The 14,547-nt window shown below is 37.1% G+C and overlaps 1 protein-coding gene across 1 annotated transcript in view; it reads left to right on the forward strand.

Moving 5' to 3' along the window:
- The first annotated feature begins 1,838 nt into the window (after positions 1-1,838).
- The window catches only part of LOC129724304 (neuroligin-4, Y-linked), a 45,115-nt gene continuing 32,406 nt past the window's right edge, over positions 1,839-14,547 (forward strand). The window contains exon 1 of the mRNA XM_055679060.1: positions 1,839-2,608. Coding sequence (XP_055535035.1) covers positions 2,209-2,608 — 400 coding nt within the window. The 5' untranslated portion in view covers positions 1,839-2,208. The remainder of the gene's footprint in view (positions 2,609-14,547) is intronic.

Genomic DNA, 14,547 nt, shown 5'->3' on the forward strand with positions numbered 1-14,547 from the left:
TGTTTTTTCAAATGCAAGATTCCTGGAGGATAATTTAAAAATCACAATGACTTAGAAATAGTATAGACAGTAGAGTATTTTTTATTGTTTTCTGAAAATTCCCATCCGTTCGAACGTTAGTGATGATTATGCAACCATTCGCCATATCTTAAATCATTTGTTGCTAGTGATTTCTCTAAACCATTTATTTACAATTGTCAACATGTCAAAATATTTACGCAAAATATATTTCATGCATATATGCATGCAACTGCAAAAGAAACAGGGAAAACCGGAAAATTTGCATTTCAGCCACCGATGTCCTCTTCGGACAAGTCCAGCCATTAATTTCCCATGTGGAGCCAACAGCAGCCACGAACATATATGTAGGCTCTTCCACCGTTTTACCTAGGAAGAAATGGGCACAATGACCCCTGGTCTGGCGTGGCCTGTCCTGTACGGCAGTAGTCAGCACACTTTCTTGGACTCATATGCGATGTGCTGCCACGTTCCCGAAGCAGGTCATACGATGAATACGCGTTATTTGTACTTAATTTACAAAGCGTGAATAGAGTTTCATCCTGTCCAGCTGTAGTATTTATCTGCCTTTCCAATCTCTTGTTCTATTGTAACCTTATTTTAATTTATCTTAACGGAATTAGTGTTGGGTCCATCACTCTACTTCTAAAAATCAATAACAAAAAATCGCCATTCGTTTTCGTTGCATATTATTCCCTAATTAGAATAATAACGACGTCGTCAATTTTCCAACCAGGAAAAGCCGGGAAGCATGCTTACCTCAGTGAAAGCACGAAAACTGCCACCCAAAAACCCACCGAACCTTTTAGATCAAGGAACAGAAAAAAAAAGAAATCTTGACGGATGTGATGTCGACGTCCTGGTGGCCGTTTTTTTATTTTATTTCTCTGTCGTCGCAAATGCTTGCGCCTCAAGCCGAAGTAAACGCCGCACCAACGCGGTCCAGTTAGTGCCTGCTGAGGTGTATTTATTTACCTTGTACGGCGTTCAAAGTTTGTTGTTTTGATTTTTCCAGTTGCCCTCCTTGCGTTCTGTAGCGTTTCTGACGACATGAAAATCTGTGCCTGTGTGGGTTTTCACTCTCGTTTTTCCCCTTTGTTCGAAAGTGATCCCATCGCAAATATGCTAATTTGGGTGCTAGTTTTTGTTCTGGCTCGGCAAATACTAAACACGCGAAAAAAACTGACTGGCTGGCGCTACAGTTCGTGGGCCGCGATGAGGGGGTTTCTTCTGAGTCCGCTTAGTGGTCTATGTTTGATTGGAGAACGAAGGAATATCGTAAATACAGTCACTAATAGATATTTGAAACTTTTAGGCTGGTGCTATTTCCATCGAATAAATTGAGTTACAAGATAAACTCAAAACAAAATTTGTTCAATAATTCCGAAAAGGTTTTTCTTGAGTAAACCTCATTTCTGTTGGGTGTTCAAAAAATCTATACACAACTCATGCTGCTAGCGTAGTTTTATCTAAATAGCAACCAGCAAGTTTATCAAATCAAGCTTTCTCTGCACCACACCTACATGAATCGAAAATAAAAAAATCCGTTCAGTGACACGAACAGCCAGAAGATTTCCACCTCAGCTCTTACAGAGCACCATGCGCCACCTCGAGCATTCCAAGCCCAACCGCCAAAGGATATAAGGCGAAGAGACATGGCCCACGCGCTCCGGCAGTGTATATCAAGTACCCCCGACCCATCAAAGCAACTGAAACAGCGTTCATTCGTCTGTAGCTGGGGTTGCTTGTTCTTCGCGTGACTCCGGGATTAGGTACCGATTTCCATGTTGCCACACTCTGGTGAAAACGGTTCGGGAGTCCGTGCCTCCGGTCGAGCTTCTCATTCGATGTCGAGCATTCGGCCCAACCGGGAGGAATTTCGGCTGTAGCAAACTAGTGGTCGGTCTTTTGGGGGCGAAACGCATTCCTCCAGCAAATCACAGGATTACTGTTCCAGTATTGCTTTTTAGGTTACCAGTCTGTTTCGAGCTTTCATGCTAGTGTTGCCTAGTGTTAGTGTTTTATGTTTTTTCGGTGCTATTGGTCTCATTCCTGGCGGTGATCCTGTTTACGGCTAGCGAAACGGTAAATTCAAAGCAAAGGGGGAACTGGGAGTGCCTAGCGAAATTCGGAAAACTTGGCGAGTGCATATGAAAACCAGGTTCAAAAAGTTCGAATCTAGACGAAGCAATGACGAATAATCGATTGCTGGTGCTTGGGGTGATCGTGATGATCCTCGTGATACAGTGCTACTCCAGAGATCCACCCAAGGTGGACATACCCGAACAGGGAACGGTGATGGGTATGTTCATGAAGATGTTCAGAACTCAATGGGTAGTTGCGTACCTTGGGATTCCGTACGCCCAGGCACCGACAGGGGATAAACGTTTTAGCCGTCCCGTGGTCGACAACTTACCCAGCTGGGAAGGGGTAAAGAACGCGTCCAGCTTCGAAAAGCAGTGCTGGTCGGCACCTCGGAGCAACCAGCGGCGGCACAATCAACTGTTTATGGAGCTGATCCAGTCGGCTGAGGATGGGGAGAAGCAGTACGACGAGGACTGCCTGTTTTTGAATATTTATGTCCCGGACGGTGAGTAGGGGTGCTCGAGTTGTGAATACAAATAGCAAAATTTGGTGATAGTGAGATATGTTTGATTATTTTATTAATTTAGTTCGTCTTATTGAAGAAGTGAATATTTTTTTTGCAAAACTCAAAGCCATGACAAAACTTTTGGCAAAAAGTCCGGGATGAAGGAATGTGATACAAAATATTTTAAGGTTAAGTTTCAGAGCATTATTTAATTTCAACGTTAAGAATAAATGTATGGTGTTAAAAGATTTTAGCAGCTTTTTACAAAAGCTTATGGTAGTGGTTTTCCCTAGTTTTTTGTTAGGTGTTGGAGTCGTTCCAAAACTTTTTATAAAATGTTCAGGATAGAGAAATTTTAATCGATTTTTTGAGTTATGTCTCAGAATATTTCTTCAATTTCAACATTTTTAAAAATAATCATGTTCCAACTATGTAATATACAGTAGTTTCAAATCGTAAAGTTTGTTGGTGACTAACTTTTTAAGTGAATACCTTGATCTTGATTGAAAGGCGAAGGTTGCCCCAATCTTGTGGTGTAATAGCTGACATATCTTTTCAATAGTAATCAAATGAAAGAAGCAATTTCCAATTTTATTATCATTATTATCATTTTCAATTATCATTGTTGATTTGACTGTAACTTTGCACAGATGTATTTCTGGGCCAAAGGTGTCATTTTGTGCTATCAGTATTTTTTTTTAAATTAAGACTATTTTTTGAAAAAGATTTATGTAAAAATCATATCGAATTTTACACATATCTACACATCTTAAAAGCCGGAAAAGTTTGTAAGATCGGTGTGACATTTTCGACATGTTTGATTGGTATGATGTCTTCGACAAAATTGTAGACAGAAATTTTGCCCTTCTAAAAAATAATCACCATTATTGATATAAAAAAAATCAACAAAAAAAAACTCACAAATATTACAGTGCCGTGTCGATTTTATCACGGTTAGTTTTTTTCACGTTTCGTTTTTATCACTCTCGAACTTATCACGCAAAATATCTCGAAAAATTGTCAGCGAGTTATCGCCTGAAAACTACTTTTAACACTGGAAAAATGATCATATTCTGGGGTTAAATTGATGCATGTATTTCTAATTTAAATTTTTGGTTTAAAATTTAATAATGAGGGATCATTACGATGTTAACACATCGCTACATAACAAATAACAGAATTTTTTTTTTTTTTTTGAAAAACGAGAACGGATTCGCACTATTTTAAAAAGAAGAGGGCAATGTCACTAAAAACGAGGAGTAAATTTGACGCAGACTATTTTACTAGGGTTGAGGAAGTGTTCTTTAATTGCCTGATTAATCATGACTTGATTGCCAATAAAAATTACAATTGTGACGATTCTAGGTTGTTTTTTTAAATGACTCCCCAAATTATTAACTCATTCGGGAGACAAAATCGCTTCGGGGATTAAAATTGATAAAAATCTAGTAATTTCATGCCATGCTCGAACGTATTTGGGACTCAGAAATCGTTGTTATTTCTTGAATGAGTCGGAAACTTTTCAGCCGTCCACAATGTGGATGGTCTCTAACACAATCACAAAGTTTTGCAAGCGAATATGTTTGGATCAAAACAATCATCTTAACGATTAAGATGAAACTCCATTTGACCACATTGTTTAGTTTTCTGGAACCCGAACCAGTAATAATTATACCCGAACTGGAGGAAAAACCGAATTAGCCATATACAATTTTCTTGTAGTCAAAATGTCCATATCGTCAAAACAAAAAAATTTAGCTTCACCTGAAATGACTAGATATCTTGTGTTTCCGACAACTGAGGCAAATGCCCCCCGATTCAAGAGGCCCCCTAGTCCTGGGGCGACCTATATTTTGCTCGTCACCTTCCAGAACGTTACCTCTAAATGTTTTAAGAAAAGAGGGCCTCACAGACAAATTTGACCCGGGCCTCCCAGCGTCTAAATCCGGCCCAGACTAAACAGTTTATGAACACTAACATCTTAACCAATATGTTAAGTTTTTCTCAAATTTTTCAATAGATATGCTAACTTCAATTGCAAACCAGTGAAAAATATACTTTCAGTTAATTGGAAAAGCTAACCTGTCATGTGCTCGCCTTTTGTTCACGATGTTTATATTAGACCTTTGTTGTAAGTCGCCCCGCCCTTTTTTTCAAGTTATGTCATTATCCCAGTTTCGCAACGAATATACGAATATGATGAACCTCATTTCGTGTTAGCAAACAATGGAACCGAAGTTCTCAGCTACGCAATAAAGTGACACGTTGTATCGTGTTGCGGCTAGAAGAAAGAAAATTCAATTCTTCTTGTGTCGGATGGAAGCTGATAACAAGAATGCAGCAATCACGCAACAGTATATCACGTTGCTGCGTGTTTTTTCTTTCGGCTGCGGCTGGAGGACAAAAATTCGGTTCCGATTTCGAAATACATTCGAAATCTCCAAAACACAGCCAGCATTTTTAGTGGTGAGTGACCATCGCTTTAAAACAAACTTTCGTCCACAATAACAATAAAAACCTAAATCAATCCACCTAGCGGTCAGACCCAGCCTTGCTCATTCAATTTTTTATTTGTAAAAATAGATTGACCTGAACGCTTCAATCCAATAAATGTATATTCACTCTTTAGGTTCTGAAATATTGATGTTGTAATCTATACATATAAAAATGCAGTCCGGTCTGTCTGTCTGTCTGATCCATATAGGCTCGTAAACTACCGAACCGATCGACGTGAAAATTTGTATGTAGGGGTTTTTGGTGCCGATAAAGGTTCCTATGATAGTTTGAGACCCCTCCCTCTTCTGGAAGGGAGGGGTCCCATACAAATGAAACATAAATTTCTGCACAACTCAAGAACAAATCAAGCAAATGAAACCGAATTTGGCATGTGGATGTTTTAAGGGGTAACTAATACGTCCATAATAGTTAGATGAAACACAAATTTGTGCACGTATCGTGAACTAATCAACCAAATGGAACAAAATTTGGCAGGTAAATGTTTTTAGTGGTAACAAATATGTACATAATGGTTTGACACCCGAATCTCTCTTCTATAAGGGAGGGGTCCCATAAAAATGAAACACAAATTTCGCACAGTCCAAGAACCAATCAAGAAAATACAACCAAATTTGGTATTTGAATGTTTTTAGAGGTAACAAATTTGTCCATAATGGTTCGACGCCCCTGCCTCTTCTGGAAGTACATGTTTCTTCACAAATTCCTGCACATCTCGCGAACTAATCAACTAAATCGAACCATATTGGCAGGTGAATGTTTTTAGTGGTAACAAATATGTTCCATAATCGACCTCAGACAACATTTTGGATTATAAGATGACAACTTCCGGTTTCTGGAAAACAGCCAAAAATGGCCGATTTCCACCCAATATAATAATATCCGGATCTAGAATAATACACAGGAGCTAAAATCGACCACAGATAGCATTTTAAATTCTAACATGGCGACTTCCGGTTTCTGAAAACAGCTGAAAATGATCAAATACCACCCAATATGAGTTTTTCTTTAACCAGTATGCCGTTCAAAATCCAGAAATTGTCTCCAAATGCCATTATGAAATCCAAAATGGCGACTTCCGGTGTCGGAAAAACAGCGCAAACGACCAAATACCACCCAATATGGGTATTTCCGGAACCGTAATGATGCACTGGAGCCACAAATCGATTTCAGACAACATTTTGAATTTTAAGATGGCAACTTCCGTTTTCTGGAAAACAGCCTGAAATGGACGATTCCCATTAAATATGAGTATTTCTGGAACCAAAAAGATGCACAGAAGCTGAAAATTGATCACAGACACAGTCTTGAATTTCAAGATGGTGACTTCCGGTGTCTGGCAAACGGAAATGACCAAATACCATTCAATATGTATGTTTTCGGAACCAGAATTACGCCCAGATGACAGAAATTTCACAGGCAATTTTGAAGTCCAAAATGACGACTTTCGGCTTCTGAAAAACAGTCCAAAGTGACCAAATATCACCCAATATGAGGTTTTCTCTAACCAGTAACCTAAATACCATTTTGAAATACAAGATGGTGACTACCGGTTTGTGAAAAACAGCCTAAAATACTATCCAATATGAGTATCTCTTTAACCAGAATGATACAAGGAGCTAACAACTGTCCTCAGGCACCATTTTGAATTGCTAAATGGCAACTTCTAGGCAACAGTGGGAAATGACCGAATAATACTCAATATGGATATTTCCGTAAACGTGATGATGCAAAGAAACCAAACATTGACCCTGGACACATTTTTGAATTTAAAGACGACCACTTTAATTTTTGGAAAAAAACCTAAATAACTAAATACCTCCCAATATGGGTATTTCCGGTGTCAGATTGATGCCAGAAAATCTGCTGAAAATGACCGAATACCACTCAATATAAATATATTTAGAGTTAAAGCGATGTACACAAGCCAACAGTCGAGGATGTTGTCATTTCGATTAAAACCAATCATTTCAAACGAGTTGTTATTTGACTTTTATCATATCCTATGGCCGATTGGTTAAGCATTTGCAGACCTTAAACACATCGCAAGGAATCAATGAATTTGAAACGTTCAAATAGTACGATACCACACTTAAATTATGTTAAGGCCACATATATCGATCAAAGCAGGTATAGTTTTAAATAGTCTTTGAATTTCTCTTCTTTCCATAACTTTTGAGCCACATATCAAATTGTTATGAAGTTTGTTATTTGTAAGTTTGAGAGATGACTCGTTCGTATGACACTAGTTATGTTCAAATAAGTCATGTAATCTTTGAGATAATAGACTTTCGTTGTTTTATTAACAATTTAATACATAACGGTTGCTTAAGTTCGATTATAATCAAATGAAATGGGAACGTATAGGGCAGCCAAACTTTGAAACCACGTGTTCAATCATAATTCATCAGTTAACCCTTAACTAGCCCGCTCATCTGATATCAATATTGATCAAATCGGTTGTGTAGTTTCTGAGATAATGAAGTTTCGTGATTTTCACAAGTCGGTACATTACAGATGAAGTTACATATCGATTACAGTAAAATTCAATAGGGTTTTCTGAGGCAGCTAGACCATTCATTTGACACTAATTTTGTGGAAATCGGGTTAGCCATCTCTGAGAAAAGTGAGTGAGTCCAAGTAGTCATCGGAATACGTTCCTTTGCATAGCTGGATTTCACATTTTTAAACATAACAGACAAACTAATAGTCCGATTGCAAAACAAATCAATAGGGTCTTATGGGGCAACTAGACCTTCCATGTGACACTGATTTTATGAAAATCGGTCCAGCCATCTCTGAGAAACATGAGTGAGATTAAACTGTCTTCCGAACACGTTTCTTTTCATAACTTTTGACCAACATGTTCAATCTTTATAAAATTCAAAACTTAAGGGTTTTTCAGGTAGCCCGTTGTTTTGAGACCAATTGTGTTCAAATCGGTTGTGTAGTTTTCGAGATAATGATGTTTTATGATTTTTACTATTTGATAAATAACCTCGAAACTAAAAATCCGATTACAATGAAATTGAATAGGGCCTTGTGGGACAACAAGACCTTTCATTTGCAATTAATTTCATGAAAATCGGTCCAGCCCTCTGAGAAAAGTGAGTGGAATGAAAATCTGCACATACACACACACACACACACACACACACACACACATACAGAAAATGCTCAGCTCGTCGACCTGAGTGATATATGCCATTCGGCCCTTTGGAGCACGTTTATATTTTCGGTTTTGCAAGTGATTGCTATACCTTTCTAGGAGAAAGGCAAAACAGTCCTTATTTGACCACCATATATATAATGAAGAGTTTGAAGAATAATAATTTATGTAGTCCTACATCAACCATGCTGTCGTGTCTTGAATACCACCCTTTACTTTTTGACCATCAAATTTTTTATAACTTCAAGTTTTCATGAAAAAAAAGAAAAACTCAACTTTATTTTCTATTCTAACACTAAATAGTGTTTCTTTTAATAGTTTTTGTTCAGCGGAAAATATGTGTTTTTCTCAGCGTATATTTTTTTGCAAGGTACAATTCGTTCCCAACATGTTTTTCTATTCAAGTAATTGTTTCTGAGTTACAATGGTATAAAGTATATGCTAAAATACTCGTACTCTTGAGACAAAAACAAAATCCACCACGCTCTGTAGATCAAAAGGACTTTTCGAATCAGAATTCGATCCGTGCCTCTAAGCGGTCAAAGTTCAACTATTTGACCGATGAAAAAACGCACAGTAGTTCATAAAATTTTCGATAGCTAAAAAAATGTTTTTGATGCCAAATGTCTTGGAAATGCAGAGAATGTCAAGATCTGGTGTTATCTAACAAACGGACAAAATCGACGTTCTGGGACTTGGAGATTTTTGAGCTGGAAAACATTCTCATTTCACTTGTCCTATTCCTATATTAGTTCTTATTACGCTTAATTATTGGTGCTTATTACTTATTATTCGCGGTTTTTTTACGCGGATTCCGGAATCAAAGCGGTATTTCTTACGCGGATTCCGGAATTTACGCGTTTCTACGCGGATTCCGGAATTTACGCGGTTTTTTTACGCGGATTCCGGAATTTACGCAGTTTTTTTTTCTTACGCGGATTTCAGAATTTCTTCACTCGGAATGCGGAATTTACGCGGAATCCGGAATTAACGCGTTTTTTTAGGCGGTTTCTTTTTACGCGGCACGTATCCCCCGCGTAAAAAGCGACTTTAGTGTATTGGTTAATAATATCCGTTTCGTGGTTATGCTATTATTATCGTCTGAAATCTGACGTAACATTAATCAGTTTTATTTTCAATTTGACAGAATGCAACCCTCTATACTGGAAAGACGTAGTCGCGCGTCAAAAAATCTGCTTGTATGTATAATATATGCTGGCAAAAATGTTCTTAAGAAATCCTTCAAGTAAAATGAAATTTATTTATTCTTGCGCTACTGATATGTATTTCTACCAATCCTTAGAGATCATAAGCTCAGCAACCTTCGCTTGGGAAGTGTCGCATTTATTAACAGCTGCTACCGTCATTAATTTTCTTCATAATTGCAGATCTAAAGTATTGATTTATCATTGGAAATACCATTTGCAGCTCTATACCGTGATCGGCGTTTCCAAGGGGTTTGAAGATTCCAAGAGATCTAGAGCAGTTCAAGATTTGCCGCTCTATGTATAGAACTTGATTTATTTTATTGTTATCTGTTTGCATATTTTGTTGCCCTGCCATACTGTGCTCTTTCTCACACAATGGAAGTGGATGAAAAAAATTTGACCGATCCTGTTTCTATTACTCCAAAACCTCCTGACCCTTCATCCACTGTTTCCTCAGGTCCCTCACGCGTTAAACTTTATCCAGATGGATCGACTGGGTCGTTTATTGTTTATTTCCGACCTAAAATAGGGCCTAAATCGAAGCCCTCAAACATTATTCAGATTTCTAAAGACTTGGATTCTCATTTCAAGTCCATCACTGAAATTTCTAAAGTCAGACCCAACAAGTTAAGAGTTGTGGTTAAGGACCTTACTCAAGCAAATAAAATTGCCACATCAGAATTTTTTACCAGGGAATATCATGTTTATGTTCCCGCACGAGATGTGGAAATTGACGGTGTTGTAACTGATTCCAGCTTATCCAGTGAATGTCTTTTGAAAGACGGACTTGGATATTTTAAGAACACTTCAATTCCAACGGTTAAAATTCTCGATTGTCTACAAAGTGTCCTTTGTAGAAGGGAAGAAAATATATTCCCCTTCAGATTCATTCCGTGTCACTTTTGCTGGATCTGCTTTACTATCTCATATATCCATTCACAATGTCCTCGTACCTGTTCGCCTGTATATTCCACGAGTCATGAACTGCATCAATTGCAAACAGTTAGGCCATACTTCTGCTTACTGTTGCAATAAAAGTCGATGCGGCAAATGTGGGGGGAATCATCTTGATGAGTCTTGCCGTCAAGAAAACAATAATTGTTATTACTGTGGTGAAATTCAACATGAACTCTCGAAATGTTCCTCATACATTCGTCATAAAAATAAAATGAAACGGTCTCTTAAAGACCGCGCTAAACGCAGTTATTCTGATCTCCTCAAGCAATCTGAAACTAATCTCTAAATCAGCTTACCTCTCAATGGCCCCTCATTTCAACTTTAATATCCTTTGATGACTAACTTATCGTCTGAGCTAATGATTTAATCCATGTTCTACAATGGAATTGTAGAAGTATAATACCAAAACTTTCATTCAAAGCTATGATTAATAATTTGAAATGTGATGTGTTTTCTATTTGTGAAACATGGCTCACTTCAGATATCAATCTCAATTTCAATGATAACGATTAGATCGAGATATTTCTTATGGGGGTGTACTTTAAGGGATCAAAAAGTGTTATTCTTTTTATAAAATTAACTTACCTTCAATTCAAGGCATCGAATCTGTAGCTTGTCAAATTAAAATACAAGACAAAGATCTCTGCATTGCTTCTGTATATATCCCTCCTAAAGCACTGATTAGACAACGAATGCTCTCTGATATTGTCGAACTTCTACCCTCATCCCATTTAATATTGGGAGATTTGAACTCTCATGGCGTAGCTTGGGGTTCATCTTACAACGATAACCGCTCCACCTTGATTTATAATCTTTGTAATAATTTTAATATGACTGTTTTGAACAATGGAGATATGACACGTGTTCCGAAACCGCCGGCTCGTCCAAGCGCATTGGATTTATCATTATGTTCAACGTCATTACGATTAGATTGCACGTGGAAAGTCATTCTTGATCCCCACGGTAGTGATCATTTACCAATTTTAATTTCAATTATTAATGGGTCAAATAGTACTCGACCAATTGACATTCCGTATGACCTAACATTAAATATTGATTGGGATATTTATAAAACAAAAATTACAGAAGCTTTAGAGACATTGCAACACCATCCACTTCTTGAAAAATATGATTTATTTGCGGGTTTAATTTTAAATTCTGCAATACTAGCCCAAAAGAAAAAATATCTCGGCGTTTCAACTAAGTGGGGCAAAGAGTGCTCAAAAATTTACGTTAAAAAATCGAACGCGTATAAGATTTTCCGAAAAAAAGGAAAAATCGAAGACTTTTTACGATACACAAAGCTAGAATCCATATTTAAAAGCTTGATCAAAGCTAAGAAACGTGGTTTTTGGCGGCGATTCGTTAATGAGCTTTCTAGAGAAACATCTATGAGTACTCTTTGGAACACTGCTAGAAGAATGAGAAATCGAGTAGTGACTAATGAAAATCAAGAATATTCAAATCAATGGATATTAAATTTCGCGAAAAAAGTATGTCCAGACACTGTTCCTGCTCAAAAAATTAGTCGTAACGTTTTTTCTGAACAATCAGTGATGGAACTACCATTTTCTATTACCGAACTTTCTATCGCTCTTCTTACTTGTAATACACGGGTAGAAATAAAATCTCGAAAACGGGCAAAATGACTCATGATTTCATGATTTGGATGTATTTTCATGGTATGAATATACACCATGAGTAAAGACTCATGGAGCGGGGGCCTAGTGTGGTTGGTAACGTCTCCGCCAACCACGCTCGACGCCTGGGTTCGAATCCCACCGCCGACATAGGTGTGTCGATGGTTGTGAGGTGGCGTGATCCACTCACAAACAACCCAACTGGTCTAGATTCAATCCTAGCCGACACCGGGAGATTTTCTGAGGCGAAAAATCTCTGGGATCACGCCTTCCATCGCATGAGGAATTAAAGCCGTTGGCGCCGGTCCGTTAATAAACGGGTCGTGAGTTAGGGTCCTGGGTGTGGAGTCGCCTCCCCGGGCGTCGGTGATTGGCCACAACAGTGGCGGAACTAGACCGACGGAAAATAAGCGAAAAAAAAAATAAAGACTCATTGAATCATGAGCCAATTGTTCGCAACGCACCCCGTGCGTTATTGTTTTGCTGACATCATGAGCAATTTAGATTGAAACCATGATTTATGGGTCATGAAATTTGACTCATTTGACTCGTGAAATCGGGCGTTCAATTTATGAAATCTCCCTTTGACTCATGGAACCATGATTGTGATTTATGAAATCATGAAATGCGAAACATAAAATATAGCTCCGGGAATCGAGTGTTTGATTTATGAATTTTTGCTTTGGCTTATTCTAACCCATGAAATTATGAGCTGAACTCGTAAAATCATGAGTTACGAGTCATGCAATTTAGCATTTGACTCCAGGAATCGGATGTTCGATTTATGAATTCTTGCTTTGGCTACTGGAACCATGATTTTGATTTATGAAATCATGAGTTGCGAGTCAGGACATATAGCATTTGACTCATGAAATCGTGTGTTAGATTAATAAAACCTTGCTTTGATTTAGGAAACCATGAATTGAACTCATGATTGATTGGGCTAGTTTCATGAAATCATGATTTGTGCGATCCGATTTACGAAATTGCCCAATCCGCACGAGAGTCACAAATAAAATAAGACTTTTTTCTCACAGCTGTCCCCCGAATGTTCTAAAAATAATATGGTAATAGTTTTTGGACGCGAGTAACCATTACTTTTTATAGAAAAACTTGTGTTAGTTTTCTTACAAAAGACACTAGCGCTATGATTATAAAACAAATTTTTCTTTTATTTTGTCTCTGTGATAATTGAACTAAAAGTTATTTATTCTTCTCTGAAGGGTCACAGGCGAAATTATTCCACTTGTAAAACGAAATTATTTTTTCCATTAAGTAGTCACGGTGATAATTTGAAGTACAAATGGTATGTTGTCTTAGAATAGTCACTAACTCATTAAAAGGTACATTTAAATTTTTCTGATAACTTCATGGTGACCTTCATAGGAATAGTTTCCCCTGTTAGTCACTGTGACTTCTGTGAGAGAATAATTGTCAAAAGTTTTGTTCAATAGAATTTGTGACCTTTTGAAAAAAAAACTTATATGTTATTAACATTGTCGCAGTGATTTTGGTAATCATCTATTCTAGTTTAAATAAATATCAGAAATAGTGAACATCGTGCTTCAATCAACAAATGTTACTTATTAGTCACCGTGACTTTTGTAAAGAATATGTCAAATAGTGTTATGAATATGTGATCTTTTCAAAAATTTCGCGGAATTTTAGTAACTATCCTTTTTAATCAAGTAGCTTTGGAAAGATTGAAATTAATAATGTCACATATTTCTTGAAACTAACGTTCGATTAGTCTCAAAAGAGTCCCCGTATTAATTGATGTTTATTGGAGAATAAAGAAATGATCCATAACCGTTATTAAGAGGAATGTATCTTTTTCACGAAAGGCTGGAGGCTGGAGGCATTGCTTGACGAAAGTACTACATATATTATAAAATTAAACCATAATATGATTTAGAAGTTTTCCTTGATAATTTTCATATATTTTGTAACTAAATTACAACAAGAGTGATCCATTAACAGACAGACGCTTAAAAAAAAATAAATTTCATTTTTAGTGTTTCTAAAATATTTATAATTTTACGAATAGTATCTAAAACCTAATTTTTGGGAAGGCGCGCGAAAATTTTAAGGGGTAGGCGACATACTTTCTCCATAAAAATGGGATTGCATTTGAAAATAGCTTTTGGCATTCATCGCAAATTCAACTTGCTCTATGTTATTACTAATATGTACACGTTCAATCATTTCTAAATTTTATCGGCGATATAAAAAAAATTAAATAGCAATGTTCGGGAGTTGGTCACGAACAGTATATTTTATTTCAGAACTTTGTCACGAAAAATATTCATGAATGTGTTGATAAAAATACGACTCGCGATGACAACTTAAAACAAAATTAGAAACTTCTGGTTTCTCCTATAAATATCACACAGTTGAAAACATGTAAATGCAGAAAATTGTATAAGGCTCTAAGCCCCGCCATTTCGACGC

Source organism: Wyeomyia smithii, chromosome 2, assembly GCF_029784165.1.
Source record: "Wyeomyia smithii strain HCP4-BCI-WySm-NY-G18 chromosome 2, ASM2978416v1, whole genome shotgun sequence".
Taxonomy (NCBI): Eukaryota; Metazoa; Arthropoda; class Insecta; order Diptera; family Culicidae; genus Wyeomyia; species Wyeomyia smithii.